At 43.4% G+C, this 21,798-nt stretch overlaps 1 protein-coding gene across 6 annotated transcripts; it reads left to right on the top strand.

Annotated features, from left to right (window-relative positions):
- The first annotated feature begins 158 nt into the window (after positions 1-158).
- On the top strand, positions 159-20,246 carry Stlk (Ste20-like kinase). Of its 6 annotated transcripts, XM_075892969.1 has the most exons (13): positions 239-401; positions 622-721; positions 793-879; positions 1,779-1,819; positions 4,557-4,662; positions 5,302-5,420; positions 5,933-6,041; positions 6,141-6,264; positions 8,995-9,166; positions 11,601-11,781; positions 14,336-14,438; positions 14,761-14,873; positions 20,107-20,246. In XM_075892969.1, exons 5-13 carry the CDS (start codon positions 4,593-4,595, stop codon positions 20,178-20,180), a joined length of 1,065 nt encoding a protein of 354 aa, XP_075749084.1. In that variant the 5' UTR covers positions 239-401; positions 622-721; positions 793-879; positions 1,779-1,819; positions 4,557-4,592; the 3' UTR covers positions 20,181-20,246. The 6 variants fall into 6 exon arrangements, with proteins under 6 accessions (XP_037279097.2, XP_075749083.1, XP_075749084.1 ...); XM_037423200.2 differs by lacking the exon at positions 1,779-1,819 and having other exon boundaries at positions 159-246; XM_075892968.1 differs by lacking the exon at positions 1,779-1,819 and having other exon boundaries at positions 159-246; positions 4,599-4,662.
- Positions 20,247-21,798: the final 1,552 nt, after the last annotated feature.

Below are 21,798 nucleotides of genomic sequence, written 5' to 3' on the forward strand. Positions count from 1 at the left end.
AATACGACCTACACGGCAGCAAGTCATCCCAACATGCCCGATCAAATGTTTAAACACCTAGGTTTAAAAAATTGTTTATCATTGTTCTCTAGTTGCAGTAGTTTTAAGAGAAGCACTCACGGCGAGAATAAATTTGTGATCAACAGCACACGTTAGCGCATTGCAAAGGTAGCGGTAGCAACACTGACATTTCTTTTTCGGGTATTGTTTTTTCTTTTGTAGGTGTTTTGACTAAAAAGGAATTCGGTAAGTGGTAACTCCGTGTAGCAAGATATATTATTCTTGTGCGTTGCTTCGCTGTGAAGCTGTGCGGCGCAAGTTTATTTGAGTGGCCGTGGTGTTGATCCGCTTCGGCGCGGCTGTGTGGTGAACTGGACGACGGAGAAAAGAATGTCCCCTAGGTAGCACAGGGTGGGATGCGATCATGCCATTTTTTTTTTTTCTTGTTGGTGTTCTGGTGCGTGTGTATCACAGGTGCATGTTTCTTCTGCGAGGCACAAACGGCGAGTTTGTAGCCCGAAAGCAGAGAGTAATCGTGCGGTTTCATTCACAACCTAACCGTTGCCGGTCTTTTTTTTTTTTTTTTTCCCTCCCTCCTCCCGCAACGCCCGGCTCTCCAAGGTTTCTTAAATGCCCGTCGCCGGAAACTACATATTTCAGCTATATGAATTTCTCTTCGCGGGAATCGCTTGTATTCTGAAGCAGTTCGATGTCATGTCTGGTAAGTCGAGCCCTTCAGGCAAGATCTCTGACGTTCTTACTGAATCATATTCTCTTCTCTCCTTTGCACAGTTCGATTGCCGTTGTAGACGTTCACGCAACGAAGTCGCATCTGCTGAAGACAACGGTACAAATGACGAGTCACTGTACCAACACCTGGTGCGTTTTCATACTTCTGCTTTGCCGATTACTTAGCTTGAACCGACTCTTATGCACAAGCGAGTACGCTAATCCGCGAAACTTTATTCCGCGTGCCAGTTACTCGTGTTGGAAATGGCAAAAAAGTTTTATGAGCAAACGAATTGTGGTTCTACCAAACAGTTTACGTGTTGCATGTAGATAAAGGAAAGATCGTCTTTACTGTTATGTACTTAGACAGTAGTCGGTGCTTATGCTTAAGAAACCAATCTTGCTCGACAGCCGTAGTACTGTTTGCAAATTGCAAAGGCTTTAAAACAGTACCCTTTTGTGTGTGCGTTTAAAGAACCGAGTACGCTTCTTTTAACATCTCCTCGGCTTCCCTTCTTGTATTGCAACTTGTTTGCATGATGCAGTTGCGCCTCTTTCAAAAGCCTGCTTTGTAGACCCTTTCACGGCACTGTTGCATTTGGCCAATCGCTGAGCACTTAACATTCCTGCTTATTCCTTATGATGGGTCATTCATCATACGAGGAGGAGAATCAGCACTTGAATGTACTCTTCTAGACAATTAGATTCTCTAACAATTTATCTGGTAGCCAATTGTAGAATATGCCTCGAAGTTGCCTTGACATTCACAAAACTTGAGCAGCAGGTTCATTCGATCAGAAATGCCAAGCATAGTTTTATGCTTGTAGTCCACAAATCAAACAGTGCCTTCACTTTGAATACTTGCACTTTTTTGTTGTTGTTGTTTTCCGGCATATATTTTCCACTTTTGATTGTTGCGGCACCGTGCAGCATATTGGACTGTAACTCGAGCACATGTTGACATACGCAAATGATGAGTGCAGCATTGAGTTTTAGTGTGGCGTTCCCGTTTCCCACTCTGTATCTCTTCCTTCTCTTGTTTGCCTCAGTGTCGCTCAAGCCTGCTGTTCTCCTTCGCCTTTAAGTTCTTGTAAGTTGCGCACTGCTTCTCTTTTTGCCCGTTTTTGTGGTCTCTTTCTTTTTGCAGTTTTCCATAGTTCTTGCCTGCTTCAAGCGGTGTTTAGGTTCAAGAGCTGCCATCCATCTATGCATTGCTTGTAGCTAACTTGCTTTACATGCATCACACACAAAGCACAGGCCATATTCTGATGCATTCATGATTTTTTCCCCTATATTTCTAAGCACATAAAGGCCAACTTAAACATTTTCTTCAACAGTGGTTTGTCTAGCTGTGCATAAAGAATTCCAGGTGCAGCAATAGGGCAACAGTGAGAAATAAAAAGAAAAACAAGAAGTAGATGGATCGTGGGCATTTTGCAACAAAACGCTCATTTTTCATTTATGTGTGTTCATTTGAGCAACACAGTTCGGTGTGTGTTAGATATTGCCATTATGGCATGTCCATCATTCTGAAGTACAAAAAAAAAAAGAAAGTAAGAGGCATATCTTTAATTTAAATTTCTGCTGTTTTATCATCTTTATCTGATAACCTGATGACTTCGGCAGCCATAGTTACTTGTGCAGCCAGTATAAATTGATGTCCTAGCAAAAACAGTGTGATCTGAATGCCTGTATTGCGTAAATGAGCATTTCATTGTTATATACCTACGTTTTTGGGGCTAAATTAAATCTGCTATTAATAATGTGAGCAAGCATCAAAAGGAAGCAGTATGCTCTAGTCGTTCACATGTTCTTCAAGCTTGGATATTAGTGACCCTACTTACTGCGAGAAAATTCACACTGCTAGGTAACTCGAATGTGTCTTGACCAAACACAATTTCATAGCCACTACAGCCATAATCAGGTTAACACTATTGCACCTATACTTGGATGAAACACATCACAGCGCATCATTGTTGTGCCCATCAAGAGTGTGAGCTGTAGTGAACTAGAACCAACATCCTAGTGGTGCGAACGGAGGAGCTGTGCAATGGAGCGGCTGAGGCAGAATGCGTTTCCTCGCCGCAAAGACCATGGCTGCGCCTATCCTTATCGCTCCACTTTTCTTTCTTGTTTTCGTTTTTAGAAAGGGTAGGGGGGGGAGCAGAGTTCAGCACTGGAGTGGTGAGATGGTGTCTTTTCTGGTGTGTCGGTGTCTCCTCAGCATCTTGAAGTACGGCAGCCGCCCCGTACTAGACACCGCTATACTCATCTAAAAAAAACAAAAAAAATCTGTTTCACTGCAGACGCCACAGAGGTGCCGCTAGTATAGTACACTCTTAACACCATACGTCCTGATCCGAAACCAAAAAAAACGCGCCTCCACGCACCTTGATTTAGTAGTGTCCGTTGCCGTGAGGCTGTGTGGTGAGAAGGACCTTCTGGCTTACTAACTCTTGTATTTTTGCATGGTTCTCCAAGAAGCTGTAGTGAAAATCTCTTTGCCTGTGTCTTCTCATGCAGGCGCTGTTGAAGCTAATCGAAGCGAACGACATGCATGTCCTCTGTATTAAATACATGTTGGCCATCCGTAGCGACTCTGCGCATGTAGCCAGCAAGCCATCGTAATGGCAGGCTGCGTCCACATAGCTGTAGCAGATGCTCAACTAAAACAGTTTCCTACTGACGTGATGAAACGTGCAAGAGTGAATGCAGCAATAGCGATGGCAGCATAGATGCCACTAGGGAAGGGTGCAGTGGCGCCACCTGGATTTTTCTATGCCGAATGGCATGCCCGAACCTTCCTGTTCACACCACTAGGATGTCGGTTTTAGTTCACTATAGTGTGAGCTTTGCGCAAGTTGTGAGTTGCTGCAGTTGTACATTTTGTTGACATTATGTCCTGAAACTGTGATTTCGTCGGCTGTGATTTCGTCGACAAGTGCTAATGTCGCTAAACAGTTTTATGGCAACTGCAGTGAGAGGCCGTGAATGGTGGTACACTTCATCTTTACTTGGCACGTCAGTGAGTGCTGAGCCTTATCTGACGTAGGGTCAAGTAGCAGATAAAGAAAAGGAGCTCTGAGGCTGGTCGTAGAGCAAATAGTGGCACCAAGCTCATCAAGAAACGTACGCTAAAAGCAAATTGTCTCAAACTTGTGGCGGTCCGCACTAGATGACGAACTTCACACGTGGAAGCGGCTTTTCATTACTAGTGGCGTGTTTGTGCTAGCAAGCTGGGTTGTTGCATTTTGTGGTTACCATTTGGTCGAGTCAGTTATTCTTGCTCTTACTGTATAAGGCAATAGTTGAAATGATTGTGAAAATTTAACAGTTTGCTTGTCAAGCTCCACGATTGAAGTTGTATCAAATGCAGAGCCCAAAATGCTCTAGTAGCAAACACCATGCTGCCTGTATGTTTCTAATGCCCGTTCTGTTTTTTTTATTATTATTACTTATTTACATCTGTTTTTAAAGCATGCTTATGAGCTAGCCAAATTTTTCTCCTGCTTCTTTTCTTAAAATCTAGGTAGCATAGTTTAGTTATGTGTTACAATGGTCAGTTTTTTGCTTACTTGCTGTGTCAATGCATTGTTGGATGACAATCTGCCACGTAGGCATTGAATGTAGTGAAGTAATCCTGATAGATGCAACATTTCTTTTTATGTATTGCTCAACTGCATTGTGTTTTAGCAATGAACTGCAACTCGGTTTCTAAGAACATTTTGTGGTAGCAAGCATAGGAACTGCACTCGTAAAGTACTGAAACCCGAGGCTCTGTCAAAGGCATCTTACGCTCTGTGTTGTCTGTGACCCTTTCTCTCTAGTCCGAGGCCTCTAATTTGTCCGAGGCAATTCCACTCATGCAGAAGGATCCGGACATGATCAAGTATGAAGCTAGTGTAGACAACTACGAACTTCTTTCTGTGATCGGTGAGTGCTAAACAGTGCACACTTCTGAAACGCACACAGAAGGGCAGTGGTGTGTCCGTAACTCATTTATGTACTTTGGAAATGCTTAGTTCGGAGGTGCCACGCCTTGTTTTACTGACGTGTCGCACGAAGTTTATTGGATGCTTTTTGAATGAGAGTTAAACCTGTGTTCTTATACAGTTGGCACTGGTGGCAACAATCAACTGGGACTAAAGTGCTGCTAGTTGCATCTAAGGACTAATAGAACAGTCTAGTGCTTCTGATTTGACTTGACCATATTGTATTGGCTTTAACTGGATAGTTCCAAATAAAATTGGCTCATTGAATTTTAGTAACACTACACCTAAAATCCAAGGTGCTGATGCGCAATCAAATATTTCTTTCAAATGTGCACATTGATATAATCTCAGCTTCTTGCTTTGCTGTTTTAAGCTTACATTTCTTTGTGACAGTCTTTCTTTCTTTCATTTCATACCATCTTATTTTAGACGGGCGACAATAGACTGGTGCTCAGACTTGATCAGTACTTTAGGCTTAGCTTTTCAGTAGCCAGCATGATAATGAAAATTTTTGCGTAGTAATCTCACAACATATGTTTCAGTCATTTCTCAGCAATATTTACTCCTAACTTTTTCTCAGGGAGAGGACTCTACAGTACTGCAGTGGTGTCCCTTGTTAAGCACATTCCATCTGGTCATCGATTGGCTGTGAGACGAACAAATTTGGAAGCATGCAGTGGGAACTTCGAGCAAGTGCAAGTGAGTGCTGTGACAGGGGTTTTACACAAAGCTCAAGCTTTCTCTTATGACCGGATATCCTGAATTGTTGCTTAAGAAATAAGTTGTGACAGAACTACGTTCAAAAGCACTGAGCCTGTGTTAACTCTGGCTGCCAGAGTTGCGTCGAATTAAACACGGGACTTTGTATGCACTTTCCGTAGCAGGAAAATAACCGATGAACTGATGTCCTCTGGCAGTTTTGTCACTAATTCAAGATCTTCTCCTACCTGTAGCATGCAAATTTGTAGTTACCAGCCTGTAAAGTAAATATTTATAACTACAACATGGCTTGTCAGTCTTCAACGCTTGCAAAAGCAACAATGCTCACTTTCTTGTCATCGCATCACGTTGGTAGACAACATGGATTTTATTTTAAAATGCCTGGTGTCTCTTTTAAAGCAAGCAAAACAGTCAAAAGAGCTTTGATTTTTGGGTTATCAGAGCTTAATGTCGCACTCCTTTTGTTGTTGTTTTTCCCTCCCCACTTCCAGCATGAAATATTTGTGGTCCGCCAACTAAGGCACGAAAATGTTATTCCATATTTTTGCACACTAGTGAAAGGCAGTGAACTATGGGCTGTGATGCCACTCTTGACATATGGTGAGTGCGTGTTTTTCTTTTGTTCTTTCTCGCGGACACTGCATTTCAGCAGAAGCGAGGAGGTGCAAAACATTGTCCTTTGCTGTTGTTCCTTTTCAGGGTCAGTCAGGGATATCCTCAATACTCACTTTCCTTCAGGCTTGCCAGAACATGCAGTGGCCTTCATATTGAAGGACCTACTAGCAGCACTTCACTACATTCACACGAGAGGCTACATACACAGGTAAGCATTTGCCCCTTTGCACAATGCCTGTACTGTATCGGTGTATCTTACTGGTTAGTAACAGTTGCAAGCACTACTTGAATTTTATCCTGTGGACCAGCTTCACTGCTGTGTCCTGGGCATTGCTTCACAGCAATGCCACACTTTTATGTGAGCAATGGTGAAGCGGCAATATAGCATGCAAAGTAAAATTGTTTTGGGATATAGTAAAGTATTTGTTAAATGTGAAGCAGGAATCGCAAAGAAACCTGTTGATGCCATCTATTTAGTTTAGCTAGAGGTACTGGGATCGCTACCCAGCACTTCCACCAATCACATTATGAGTAACTTATTTATTAAACTATATGCGATGCAGAGAACAAGATGGCGCTCGTTCATCAACAACCAGCAACCATCATTGTCTTTCTCTTTCATGCAGCAAGGCTGCTGCAGCTGTTCTTTATCAATATAACAGCAGCAATATTTGCGATCAAGAACACTTATAAATTAGGCGTGCGCAATAGTAAATTTTGGGTTCAATGTGAATTCGAAGCGAATAGTGGCTTGGTCAAATAGTTTCAAATCAAATTTAAATTTTATATATTGCATACTATAAAGATTAATTAGCATATTTGTCACGACCTAACTAACCTGCACATAATCTTTTTTTAATTTTATTTTAATTAAAACAATGTAGGTGCAAATGTTATTCTTTTGGCTCAAAAAAAGAGAAAGCAACTTTCGAATAGTAATCTGTAGAATATATTACATTGTAAAATTTACTATACTTAGAGCATATAACCTGGTATAACAAGCCTTTAACCTAAAAAAATTATCAATCGGTGTGAGGGTAATATGTTTATTTAATTTTGATGCGGGGCTTTGTGGCAGTGGGCTTTTTTTTTTTTGGATATGTGTATTTACAGTATAGCACCCTGCCACTGCAGTGAAACCGCATTTACAAGGAGGTCACATTAATATACATCTATTAGTTCATTTCTAATATTTCGAGTTTTCTGATAATTTAAGTTTGAATCGAAGTGAACTGGTATACTGTAATGTTCGTTTGAATATTCAAAGTGCTTGAATATACGCACAAGCTCACTACAAGTCATCCTATGCAGTTACACCTTTTCATTTAAGTCGTGTCCAGCTCAGTGGATCGGTGGCTGCGGTGCTCGGCTGCTAACCCGAAAGTTGCGGGTTCAACCCCATCGTGGCGGTCACCTTTTGGTGGAGGTGATATGGTAGAGATCCATGTACTGTGTGATGTCGGTGCGCATTAGAAAACACCAGATGGTAGAAATTTTCAGAGCTCTGCAGTACGACATTTCTCATATCGTGACTTTGGGGCACAGTACTCCAGGTATTATTACTTAAGTCATCTGTTCCTGCAAGGCACAATCTCTTCGCATGTATGTTGTGCATACAGTTTTTGCGCATACAATGTGTTTGAAGTGTTTAACCAAATTACGATCACATTGCGTTTTACGGCTGCCAAATTAGTGGACTCCCCTTAAACGGAACTTGAAGGGGCAAGAAAATTTGTTCCATTTATGAGAAGTTTCATTTAAGCAAAGCCCACAAAATGAATGAAATATGGCTTTATTTCAAAAACACCATCTGTGGCTGACGGAACAGAAACATTTTGATGTATGCAATATTATTATAGTTGATTAGAAAGAAAAATGTTGCTAATATTGCTGACTCAGAAAAAAGGAGGTGATAACAATTTGCTTGGCCTTGTTCAAGCACTTTCTCACATTAGTAAGAGTGCATTGCTGAAAGGCTGGGCAGGAACTGTGCCACCATCGTGTAGTAGCGCAAAAACAGGATGACAGCATCTCTCTCTGCACTGTCAGCCACTAAAACAATTTGCTTGGCCTTGTTCAAGCACTTTCTCACATTAGTAAGAGTGCATTGCTGAAAGGCTGGGCAGGAACTGTGCCACCATCGTGTAGTAGTGCAAAAACAGGATGACGGCATCTCTCTCTGCACTGTCAGCCACTGAAATGGGCTCGGGATCACACACCATTTTATTACCACTTGAGCACAGGTCCTCATCTTGAACTTCAGCTATAGGTTCCTCAAGGCTGACTCCTCTCAAGTTCACAACAAGACGTCGATTGCTTCTCTGCGTGCGCGAACATGTGCAATCGCTGGATTGGCTTGACTAGGCTAGCTTTGGCTATTGTTTCATGGTTGCTAAACTGCCGTGGCCACTTCCGTCGTTCATAGATTTTGTCCGTTTTAGTTTCATTTAACCGATGTAAGCTAAGAAAAATGTCCCGATTACCCGAAACTTTTTCTTGTTAAATATATAGGAGACCAACCAAATATGCCTAGATAGTTCCGTTTATGCGGCTTTTCTGTTTAACCGAGTTTCGTTCAATGGGAGTCCACTGTAAACAAGAAGATTCACGTAAGGAAATGGAAAGCAATAGTTGACCATTGTAATCGTTTCCTCCTAGTACATTACCGATGACCCACAACTGTGACGTGTAAATGCACATGGTCAATCAGTACCTCCAGTTATAATGGTAAATCTTGTGTATTGTAGCTGATTACATTAGTATGATTTGCTTTTTTTTTTTATTTGCGCCGTTGTGCCTCAGTAGAGTTATGAGGCGGGAAGTGCACTTTTGTGCTCTCCCGCTCGAAGGCATCTATTGTTGCAGAACATCTGTCACAAGCATATTTGAAACCTGCTGGCAGTGCTGCTCTTTGCGACACGCCTATTGCTTCCCGCAGGAGTGTGAAGGCAAGCCACTTACTTCTGTCAAGCAAGGGCAAAGTGATGCTGTCGGGCTTTCGCTACTGCTGTAGTGTTATAGAGAGTGGCCGGTGGCGTCCAAAGATACACACCTTTCCACAGCATGCCATCCACAACCTCAGCTGGCTAAGCCCTGAAGTCCTAGAGCAGGTAAAGGCACTTTCTTATTGCCTAAGCATTTCTGCGTGTGGGATTTCAACTGCGAGCAAGACCCAAGGTTGGTGAAACCAGTTTTGATACAGTAGACTCTCAGTAAACTGAAATCTCCTAAACGGAACTACTGCTTAAGAAGAACTGCCTTCAGCACGATTGGTTTTATGCTTGGATTCTCCACCCTTGTTGATCTCTCAGTAAGCGAAACTCCCAATAAATGGAACACATTTTCTTGGTCCCTTTAGGTTCCATCTTACTTTACAAAAGTCTATTGTAAATGAGGCACCTAGAGTGGCTTATGGCATGGTACACTAGTGCTGGCAAAGCGTGTAGCGGGTACTCGAGATAACCGCTGATCATCGGTGCTGATGAAGGGGGTGAAAGGGGGTGCACTCCCCCAAACTACGACAATGCTTGAACCCCACCCAAAGCCACAATAGCACTCCCCCTTTTCCCACCACGTTGCAACACCGTGTTGCACCACCCAAGATAATCCTGCCAGTGCCCATGACGCTCATCATTAAGAGTAACGAACTGGATCTCGAGATAAGGCACGGGTGCAAAAAAAGAAAGGCAGAAGGTTAGGTGGGTAAATGAGATGAAGTTTGCAGTGCTCAAAAAACTGCAGAAAGCACAGGGCCAGGTGAACTGGGGAAACATGGGAGAGGCTTTTGCTCTGCGATAGGCGTAGTGAGGTTAATGAAAGAAACATCGATAAACAAAACGTGAACATCTGTGCAAGCATTCTATGTTTGCTAAGTGCACTGATAACATGATTCTACCGCATGGCCATGGCCTCAGAGATGGTGGCATAACCCTTTTGCCACAGTATGTGAATCTCGAGACAGTCTTAAACCTGAACTGCCATAGCCAGGTGAATTTTGTCCTGCTAGGTTCTTGCCATCCAGCATTCGGCTAGTTGAAAGCAAGCTTTGGAATACCAATCGGCTTTCAAATGCGTGTGCCAGCAGGCAATCGTTGTACCAAAGCCAAATGTTACCATGTTTCACTTGCAGTTTTCTTACTATAAAAACTTGTTAATCTGGATTCCACAGGACAGGACAGAATGGCCCAACCGACCGAATGTGGAATTGGTAAGAGGGTCTAGGAAACACTGCTGCACAGCTTTGACAACAGTTTTCCAGAGAATTTGCTATTAACGCTCTCACAGATATGGCAGGTTTTCTGAGGTTACCCCGATTTTTACTATCAGTTTGAGCAGTTGGTATTAATCCGTGCATGTGCAGCAGTCTCCCTCTATCCATGTGTTTTGCAATTCACTTGAGGTATGTTTACTACCAACAAGGATGAATTTACACTGTTCTAAAGATAGTACCGTATTTACTCCCATAATGAATCTACTCCCTTAATGAACCTTGGTTCTTGAAAAAATATGCTTTGAATTTATCTGTTTATTTCATTTCGGTGTGATATTGGTGCCATAGGCAATCGAAACAATGTTAAATCAAGCCATTATATCACAAAATAACGATCCAATAAAGGTCAAATTATAGTTTAACATTTGTGTCAAATTATATGCTAAACAGTTGCGAGCAGGGAGGCTCAGACGATGTCAATCAAAATTTAAAAGTCGCGGCTTTTGTGGCAGAACGCCATCTGTCAAATGCTGGAGGAATCTCTTTGCTTATAGCGACATGCAAGCACAGCGGCACAAAAACCAAGCAAAAAACAAAGCGCATGGCCTCCGAGATGGCAGGCAGGCGGCGTAGACACTCGCCATGCGCCCACCATCTTGGAGGTCATGCAAAGCTGCCCACTGCGCTTTGGTGCGCCGTGCACTCACAATGTTTGTGCGCCGCCATCTGACGCTGCATTTTTGTTGTGGGGTTTGTCAAAGTGAACTTAGTTGAACACAGGCTGCGTAGTGCGAATGGGCTGGCACGCTAGCTGCACAACTGGTTCTAAACTCTAAGTTGGTCGAACATGCGCTGGAGGGAACCGACCGGCTGGACGACACTTCGGCGTCGATCCCTGCGCGTTTGTTACGGGTGAAAACAAGAGCTACGGGCTACAAAAACAATTCATTGCACATTTCGCGGAACAAAACAAGCAAAACCGCCATGCAAACTTTTCGCTGCTACAACTCCCGCGTAATGAACCCTCCCCCCAAATTGGTGTCAACGTTTCTATAAAAATGTGGGTTCATTATGCAAGTAAGTACGGTAAGTTAGTTTTGGAAATTTTATGAGGTCACTGAAAAATTATGGGTAACAAAGAAAAACATATCAAGTGTGTGAAAGTCAGCTGCATTTCACTGTAATTTTGCGGCAGGAATATTTTTGCTCGAAGCTTGCTCAACTACTTGTGGAAGAGTACCAAATAATTTTAGTTAGAAAAACTTGAAGTGGATTTTGCACCTGCTCTCGTGGCAATGGGGCTCAGAGCTGCACCGGTTGCATGCACGCCACAGAACCTGATGGGGTACAACTTCAAGTCTGACATCTACAGCGTGGGCGTGACTGCTCTGGAGCTGGCCAATGGCGTGGCTCCCTTCGCAGACATGGAGCCCACACAAGTGCTGCTGGCCAAGATCCAGGGCTGCGTGCCAAAGCTGTCCAACTCCGTTGTCTGCGATGGGCCCGCAAGCCAAGGTATTACCAAAGTTCATCCATCACCAAAAGTTTTCTCAAGGCTCTACTACAGCAGAACCCGTTTATAACAAACTCAAAAGTACCACGAAAAGTGGTCGTTATATTTAAAAATAAGCACCTAGTGACCAAGCTGTGTTTTTTTTTTTTTTTTTTGCACAATTTTATTATGAGTGCTAACAGCCCCTCCGGTGACAAGTTAGGCGTTTCCACATGCTAAGTAATGCCCGCTGCTGTGTGCTGAGGAGTGAATTGAACCTTTGCAATGGACTGACGTCATTAAGTGCAGTATGTACCATGATGCGGAATCGATTAGTCATGGGCATTTGCGTGCAGCGCGTCGCTTACTCAGCTCACGTCGTCATTGCCAGTCTGTTTGCAGTCTTATTGTTGTATGCATGCGTTCGTGCTTTCTTTGTGCGTGCTTCACTTCGGACTGACGCCATGCTTTACTGTGGCAGGCTTGATGCCTTCAGGTAGTATGTGAGGGATTATTCATCAGCTGCCAACTCGTAATGAGATCTCGTGCTAGCTAATGCCAACAGGCAGAAAAAGTGTTTCACACTCACCTTAATAGATACTGGCAACACTGACTGACTTTCCTACGTTTCAAAGTACTATATACCTTATAAAGTGTACAAAGAGATGACCAAAGCCACAGTTTAGTGGTACAGCAATGCAAGGTCGCAGGTTCATTTACTGCCGGTACTTGCTTATCTTTTTGTCCACTTCTTTTTATTCACATTTACCTTACAGTTACTTCCAATTCCATCCCCTGTACTTCCCTTGGCATTATTGTCTTTTGTTCTCAGAGTTCTATGTGTTGTGTAAGCAGAAGTATGCTTAAAAACATGCCCTTTAAAGCTGCAAAACTGTTCCAAAACTCTCCCTCTATTGCTACAAAGATGCTCCAAAAGGCTCAAGTCTGCTTCCACTTCTGCTATGGCAAAAGTACAAACCAAGAAACAATTACACAATGATTTGTCCTTCTTTTTTTCAGCATAAGTGCATGCGCACATAAAACTGAATGGTGGAGTGCTTTTAAGAAAAATGGGTAGATAATTGTTACTGCAATGAAAACAATGTGAAAATGGAATGGAGGGTGAGAAGTACACAAGTGCTGACAAACTGTGCAGCTTTATTGCAATGGAAAGTATGCACAATAAATACAAACTAAAAGAAAAGGTAAAACTGTTGCATGTCACATGAGGAAGCGACACAATAATGTGTGCCATGTGTTTTGACGACACCATTAACCCGAGAAATACGCTTACTTAGTGTCGAGTCAGTAAGTAGTTAATAGTCTCTTCCTGGGCTTGGCTTTTCTGGGCTCATGGGGAATTCTACTTGGTTTATTAAAGACGGTAGTCTTTAGACTTGTCTGTTTGTCACCAGAAACGGCTAAAATCCAGCCACATTGGCAGTGCCCACTGTTATTGATTTGGTTTTGGTGTTCATACATCTGCGTATCGTCAATTAAAAGAAAATGTTGCGCGTATCTGAGGCACAACGTCAGCACGTCAACATCTGTGGCATGTTTCTTTATACTATAAAAGGCATGCATAAGTAATTCTAAGGAACGTAGCGTTTATTACGCTGCACTGAGAGTGCAATGCTATGCACGAGAAAGTGGGTGTTTCCTGCGCTTTGCTAAGACGATACGGTGGTGGCGCCTAGTACCCGTCGCCATGCATTCTAAAAATGATTGCCTCCAAGATTGCGGGCACATGCCACGCGCTCGTTATATCGAAGGCCATCCTTTCGTTTTTGAAGATTACTGCCAGATGGCGCTCATGTTTTACACAGCACCTTTGGAATCCTATTCACCGATTTTCTCGCGTAGAACATCAAATAATCGTTTGTTTGTTTTTTCACTCCCTATAAACACAAGACTATTGTCTTTTAATGACATTTGCAGTGAAATATGCGGAGACATGAAATTTTTTTAACATGATTTGGTTTGCTTTATTTAGGCTGATTATGAGCTAAATGAAGGGATATCATGATCAGCTATACCTAATTAGCTTTGGCTGTGCTTACCTCATCTGAGATTAACCTTATTAATATGCATTGAATACGCAGTCTCGTTTTCACACTCCATCTTATTTTCCCGCTGTTTTCATCGCTGTTACATGGCCCTTCAATATAACTTATCAAAACATTTGTTAGCACAAGTTGGTTTATACTTGATGCAAAACAAGCGAGAAGCATGTAGTGCATCTTGGATGATTTACATTACCTTTGGATGCTAGGTAAACTGGGTCTGCATATGTATGTGGCCATGATCTCTTGTTTATGGTGTGGTGCGACGCTTTGTTATTGGGCGGCTGTATCACAAATTTGATAGTCCTTGTAGCTGGTTTCTGTTGTACATATTCGTATTGCTCCGATAAGCCTCAGTTGAAAGGTGAGCACCTGTCTTGTGTGTATCTTGTTTAATTCCCTGTTTCTAAGCGCTCATTTGTTTCGCATTACTAAATTCACTTTGCCTTTCTGTAGATCATTCTATTACAACTGGCAGGTGGGAAGGTATTCTTAGTTTTTGGCTCACTTTCAGACATGCGCAAGGCTGGTGGTGAGAGCACGTCAAAAGCAAACTTCTTTGGCAACGAGTTCACTTCCCTGACCAACGTGTGTCTGAAGAGGGATCCCACACTGAGGTGGGTACGCTGTACTCATCAGTCTTGTACATGCATATGCATTTGGCATTATTCTTCAAGCTTCTTGTTTAACTTCAAAATTACCATACTTTTCCAGTTGCATGAATGCAGGATCACGGCAAGCAAATTTCGTTATGATGGTAGAACAATGCAAATCAAATTAAGATTTCGAAAATGGGGCTGAAATGCATGGTTATTTATGAATTAGTGTATCATGTAGTGGTAATTCAGCCACTTGCAATACATTCACGATTGCATTTCATGCAGGGCGTTTGAGGTGTACTTACAGTGATTGTGTTCCTTTTTTTTTATTGTTATACAGGCCATCTGCACAGCAGCTTATGACACACAGTTTTCTCAAACTCTGCCGCAAAGCACCATCCTCCTTGCCAGAAATCATAGCAACAGTTACTCCGAGACCTGGTGTTTGTAAAAGTGAGTATTCATTATACGTAAGAGCAGATTTGTCGTGCACTTATAGGGCTATGCAATTGAATGAACAGCTTACATGCAAAACATGTGATCTTTGGAAACAATCATCGTATTTGGCTGCAGCGGGACATACAGCCCCACTGCTGTAGAAGACTGTAGGGATATACTGTCGAAACCACTTAAACAGTTAATAGCTTTAACAATACATAGGTTTTAACAATGAAAATCTGCTGCACCGTCAAGTTTTGTACCTTCTGTATGGTAAAATAACTAGCTTACTACAATGCCTTCATGCCGCATTATCGGCTATAGCAGTGAAGTCTGACTGCTACATGTCCGTCCCGAAGGGTAATGGAATGCAAAATATGTGAAAAGAAAAAAAAAAGAAACCGAAAAATTTGAGCTGCTTTGAAGGACTACAAAAACTGTAAAAAGGTGTGCGACTTGGTGAAGAAATATGAACTGTCACAACCAACAGTGTAAATAATCATCTGCTCGACATAGAAATCCGAGAACGAAAGATGCTCGTCAGGCAGTGGGTGCAAACGTGTTCGACTTGGTGCATATAAGGAGGTGGAAGAGGCCCTCTACAAGTGGTTCCTTGGTGTCCTTGCTATGAACTTGCTCATCACAGGACCAATTCTGGTCATGAAAAGATGATGCAGTTCGCCCTTAGAATGTTGACTTTCAGCGAGATTGGTGGCTGAATATACCGTATATACTCGTGTAAGGGCCGCACTTTTTTTTCGAAAATTTTGCTAGGTGCGGCCCTTACACGAATCAGGCCGATTTAGTACAGGCAGTACAGGCCAAAGGTCTGTACTGTTTATGCAACAGTAGCAGAGTGCAAGAGTCACAAATGACATGCCAGAAATGTTTTTATTCGGATTCCATTTCGCTGTCCTCGTTCTCGGAGGAGCTCGCCTCGGCGTCCGCGTCTTCCCAGAGACGGTCATCTTCGGTGCCGTTCATGGAGTTCGAAATTCCCGTTACCTTGAAGCTTTTAGCAACTACTTCTACTGACATGGCACGCCACGCATTCAAAATCCATTCACACACCTGTTGGAGCGACGCCCGCTTCAGCCGTCCTGTAGGGGTCTTCTCGTGGACGCCTCCAGCCATCCATTCAGAGTAACATCGGCGAAATTCCACTTTGAATGGTCTGTTGACGCATACGTCGAGCGGCTGCAGCACACTCGTCAGGCCACCGGGAATGACGGCCAAGTCCGTACGAGTTGCGGCAACTCGGTTCTTGACGCGGTCGGTCAAGTGGCCCCTAAAGCTGTCCAAAACAAGGAGGGCTTTCCGTTGTAACAGCCCTCCAGGTCTGTTTGCCCAGACGGTCTTAATCCAGTCAACGACCAGTTCCTCGGACATCCAGCCCTTCTCTTGCGCACGTACGACGATTCCCTGAGGGAACTTCTCTTTTGGGAGAGTCTTCCTTTTAAATACGACGTACGGCGGAAGCCTCCTGCCGTCTGCCGTGATGCACAACATCACAGTGCACCTTTGGCGTTCTGCACCAGTCGTGCGCACAGACACACTTTTCGCACCTTTTAAATCCACTGTGGTGCTTTCCGGTGCATCGAACCACACAGGTGTCTGGTCCGCATTCCCAATTTGGGACAGGTCGTATTCATGCTCCCTCCTGAGAGCATTCACGAAGCGATGAAACTTAATGACGTGGTCTTCGTACTCGCGCGGCAGTTTTTGGCAAATCGTCGTTCGGCGCCGAATAGAAAGCTGGTTACGGTTCATAAACCGCGTAGCCCAGCCCCGACTTGCCTTGAATTGTGCCGGGGGTATTTCCATGTGGCGAGCGATGCTGAGGGCTTTGACGCGTATCATGTCAGTCGATACGGCGTAGCCGTCCCTTCGTGTGTCGACGACGTAGTTGACGAGCTCGCTTTCGAGTTGCGGGTACTTGCACTTTTTCCCGCGAAACGCCTTTCGGCTCCTGTTAGTAGCGGCGAGGGCATCTTTCTGATTCATCCAGTAACGCACGCGCTTCTCATCGACGTCGTACTTTCGTCCAGCTTCCCGCTTCCCGTGCTCCTCGGCATAGTCAATCACTTGCAGCTTAAATGCTGCAGTGAATGATCTCAGATGCCGGCCCATCGTCCGTCACGTGCGCTGGCTTCTGCAGGGTTCACTACAACCAACAAAGTGACACCGACGACACCGATCTGAAGTCGCGCTGCCAACGTATCGACACGATGCTAGGAACGATGCCAACAAAGAGGCCGCACAAGGCAAATATGGCGGCGCGCTGTCAACAGCGTGGTCGGCGCGTCGGCGGAAGTAGAATAAAAGCGGAAAAGCGTGCAGCGCCATCTGGCTGTAAATGAACTAACTACACTTTTCTGGCGGGACATTTTGAACTTTTGTTTTTTTTTTTTTCGAAATATCCGCTTTCAAAGTTGGGGTGCGGCCCTTACACGAGGGCGGCCCTTACACGAGTATATACGGTAGTGCTTCAAAGAGGCATGCAATCGTATACAAAGCAGTCACTGGCAAGGAAGCTTCACTTTACAAAGAGACCATGCAGAAGCGTATTGAAGGAACGTTGCCCCGCATCCTCGACGATTACACTGACGCCGACATGTACAACAACGACAAAACGGGGCTCTCCTTTTTTTTTTTTTTTTTTCAGAATTTGCTGTTTTAGGCACTTGCGCTAAAAGGGAACTCGATGTTAAGTGTGGCGAAACAGCAAGCTGCATCTCACTGTGTTCTTGTGTGCCGACATGGACGGGAGCAACAAGTTACCTGCGTTTGTCATGGCACACATTATTGCGTGCCACGAGAACGTTGTCAGGATTGGTTGTTGGATTTTGACCAAGGAATGAAGTGATCTAGGAGGAGGGTGGCACTCATCGTAGATACTAAGTGGTAGTACCCACCATTCCATGCCTAAGCTTTCAAACGTGGAAGTTCTTTTCCTGTTGCCGAACACAATGGCACATTTGCACTGCATGTATGCCAGCATAATGACCAGTCTTTTAAGGTCATATGCCATCACCGCGTGGTAGATTGCATTATCCCTCAAGAAGGTGTATGACAGCAGTATCATACTGGTACTTGCCTACACAGCAGAAACCTAGAGGATTACAAAGAGGGTTCAACTTGAGGACTATGCTGTGACCAATGGAAAGGAAAATGATAGGTAACACTAAGGGACAAGAAAAGAGCAGAGTGGGTCAGAAAACAAATGGACATCAAGTCCATATGTTTCCTTACGGTAAGGACATTATAGTCGAAATTAAGGAGAAGAAATGATCATGGGCAGGACACGTTGCGCGAAGGTGAGATAACCGCTGGTCATCAAGGATCACAGACTGGATTCCAAGAGAAGGCAAGCGGGTGAGGGAGAGGCAGAAAGTTCGGGGTATAAAGGAAGTTTGCAGGTAGAAAGCGGCAGCAGCAAGCACAGGACCGAGTTGACCGGCAGAACATGAGAGAGGCTTGCTTTTGTCCTGCAGTGGGCGTAGTCAGGCTGATGATGATGATGACCGTCACTGTATCTTGAACAAATTTGTCAGTGGGTGCGAACGTGTTCGACTAGGTCCATATAAGAAGGTGGAAGAGGCGCTCTACAAGTGGTTCCTTGTTGTCCTTGCTATGAACTTGCTTATCACAAGATCAGTTCTGGTCACAAAGAGAGGATGCAGTGTGCCCTTAGAATGTAGACTTTCAGCAAGGTTGGTGGCTGAATATAGTGCTTCAAAGAAGCCAGATCTCAAAATCAATCAGGTGATGACCGTGCAGTTTATCTTTGGTGTGTGGTCCAGACTGAGAGCTGCTATGGTGCACGACTGGTTTTGGGAAGCATTCGAAGCTTGCAAAGCTCCAGCTGATGAAATGATGCCTCGATTTTTATCTGCAGTCAGTGAGGATGCCTCAAGGAAAATTGAAACCGAGCTGCCGCTTCATTGCTTGTGCCATGCGGTGAAGCATTTCTTGGTTTTTCGTGGGACAAGTGAACTCGTACACTTTTCTCAGCAAACTTTTGTTTTTTGCAATTACAGCCTGCAGGTGTTCTGATATAGATGGATGCTCGTGATGTGAATAATCCTGCTATAAATCAGATGTCGAATGAACTTCGCTATTTCGTCTAGTGTCACCTCTTTTCATGAGCCGCCTCACTCTGCATATGTTGGCATTCGAATATTTGCATCCAAGCATTCTTTTTTTTTTGCACATTATATTAAAAAGAACGATATTGCGAGCAGTTCTAAAATGTTGCATGCTGCTCCGTAGTCAAAGCTAAGATGTGCTTTGGGTACCTTCTTTTCGTGAGGAGAAACTCTGCCGCTGGTGCCAGCACAATGCACCCCAGTGACGCGAAGATCTCGCATGCAACCAGTGTAGCTACACTTGCGGCGTAGGAGACAACTTGAGGCCGTAAACAACAATAAAAAAAAACATTAACAGTTGCAAATGTTCCAGGCTGACGCTTAATATCGTCACCATAAAACTTGAAGCTGAGGTGCTGTGATCCTCGAACTCTAAACGTGTCTTTATTTGATTTAGGTGCGGGTGCAAGACAGTTTAAAGTGCTATGTGTTTTTACGGCGCACCCATTTGAATAGCTAGCATAACTTTCTGGTAATTATTACTGCTCAGCACTGTCAGACGGCAAAGCTGACACCTTAGTTTGATATTTGATTCGCAAAGATTCTTTTAATTAGAAAACTTCGATGTTACGGTCACGTAACTACGAGGGGCACGCACTTCTGTCAAGTTCGCCAGCCAAGTGCATTTTCTCAGCAACACATGCACATTGGTTTGCACAAATGTCCCCATGTTGCCAAAACGGGCCAATTCAAATTGATTCTGAAAGTTGAGTGGCTGGACTAACTAGTAGAAAGTGCCAGGTACACGAGAAACAAATTCAACATAAAATTGACGGTCGAAAACATCGATTTCAATAGGCATGTTAATGAAAGATTCAAGGGTCCTTTATATTCCAACACAGCGTTTCAATCAGCCAGCGGCAGCTGAAGTTGGCCATCCCAGGTTCACACAAGTTACGCTGCCTCAAAAACTGAGCATTCTATATTTGCCACTGGCTGCGCTGCCTTGATATATGCGTATTGCTCAATTTATTGCAATACCAGAACACCTTAACAGTAGCGCTCATAATAATTCACATTATGCAGTATCGTAATTAGTGAATTTTTTGTTTTATTTATCGTGTCTCTTTGTTCAACCTTGCTCAAATTTCTCTGCCCAGGTATTGACATGGAGGGCCTCGAAGCATCGTTGCCCGAAGCTGCCAACTGTGAAAAATTTGTGTGGACATTCTAGTCTTTGTGCGTAAATGTATGCGTTGGCAAGAGATGCCACGAAGAACTTTCTTCTTTTTTTTTTTAACTGCTGTCATTTGTGTGCGAGGCTGCTCATCTTTATATAAATGTGTACCACTGCAAGAGGCAAGCTGCGTGTAAATATATAGCTCATTGTTTAGAAAGGAGAGAAAGAGAGTTAAAACCTGAAAGTAGCGGCATGTACTTTTTTTTTTTTTATACGTAAGCATGCTTTGATGAGGTAGAGGTGTAGAGGACATGTTTTTGGCGTAATGCCATAGAGAGTTTTATTAAGCCTGCTCGCCAGCTGACGGCTTCCCATTCAGGGAAGCTAGTTGTTGAAGTTTCTTGCCGATGAATCTTCCTAACCCATACAAGGTGTTCTGGTTAATGGAGAAAGCGTAATTTATTTAGCTTTACACTTTGCCACAATGGAATTTCGGAGAGGCAGTGTTGTGTGCGAATGTTTCAAAGCTCAGTGTTTCATACTTGAATGAGTGTTTAAAAAAATGGTCACATGATTGTACAAGGGAGTGTCAATGTGCCTTAATGCCCTCATTGTCCAGAGCATCGTGACATTGTAAAAAATAAAAAAAAGCTTGTTACAATAAAACATGCATCTAGTGTGGCTACGCCTTTTGTCTTTAATCTATGCATGGTTCAGTCTAACAAACACCAGAAGTGTGGAACAAAAAAAAAAGTGTTTCGCGGCAAGGGCGCAAGGGCGAAGCAATGATAATAGCAACAACTTGGAATGTAACTCTAAAAATGGCAAGCAGATCAAAACGTGCAGGGCACTGCTCACGCATAAATGATGCACGAAAACAACATACACAGGATGAGAGCGAACTAACGTTTACCACTCGACACCTAACATGTTGTTTAGACAAAAATGACGCCGAAACGTAACCATAAGTACAGATGAATGTAAACTAACAACCTTTGTGGGCTCTGGAACTAACGCAATTGTTCTCGTGAATGACAAAGACACCCGTATCTCCCCATCGAAGGATAAGGGCAGACGCATCTATACCCCTCCCCATTCACCGTGCGCGGGCAGCTTTTTTTTTTCTTGAGTTTTCACACACACACATGTATATATACACATGTATGTGTGTGTGTATATATATATATATACATACATATACACACATGTATGGTGAATGATGGCGGCGGCAAAAAGCCTAGCCAGAAGCCTATACATTTTCACGTGTTTCATTCATTTACACAAAAATGTGGTTCTGTGTAAATAAATGAAACTGCACTGTTTCAACCATTTACACAAAAATATCCTTATATAATTGCCATATCGCATCTTTTTAAGGCACCAGTGTGTTGAACCTACAATCTAGATGGCTTTGTGCAGTGGGCAACATAGCTACTAGCCCAGTTAATTGTAGCATGCACTTTGTGCACAGTGCTCATTTGTTAAATATGTCAAAATGCACAACTCCAACAATAAATGTGAGTAGAAAGCAGCATAGGCAATAATTTTCAGCTTTATTTCAACAACCTATTTTAATATGCACAAGTGACTGAGTTCCTGTGCAGCACAGCTGTTCTGTAATAAAACTTGCACTTCTATCATCCCCACAAGCCTCAAATGCTACTCGGACTCA

The sequence above is a fragment of the Rhipicephalus microplus genome, chromosome 4 (assembly GCF_043290135.1).
Source record: "Rhipicephalus microplus isolate Deutch F79 chromosome 4, USDA_Rmic, whole genome shotgun sequence".
Classification (NCBI taxonomy): Eukaryota; Metazoa; Arthropoda; class Arachnida; order Ixodida; family Ixodidae; genus Rhipicephalus; species Rhipicephalus microplus.

Bases quoted from the DNA above. Each gene is read 5' to 3' on its own strand.
- Stlk (XM_037423200.2), top strand. The intron at 5,421-5,932 runs GTGAGTGCTGTG...CCCCACTTCCAG, and splicing joins GGAACTTCGAGCAAGTGCAA to CATGAAATATTTGTGGTCCG. The intron at 11,782-14,335 runs GTATTACCAAAG...GCTCACTTTCAG, and splicing joins CGATGGGCCCGCAAGCCAAG to ACATGCGCAAGGCTGGTGGT.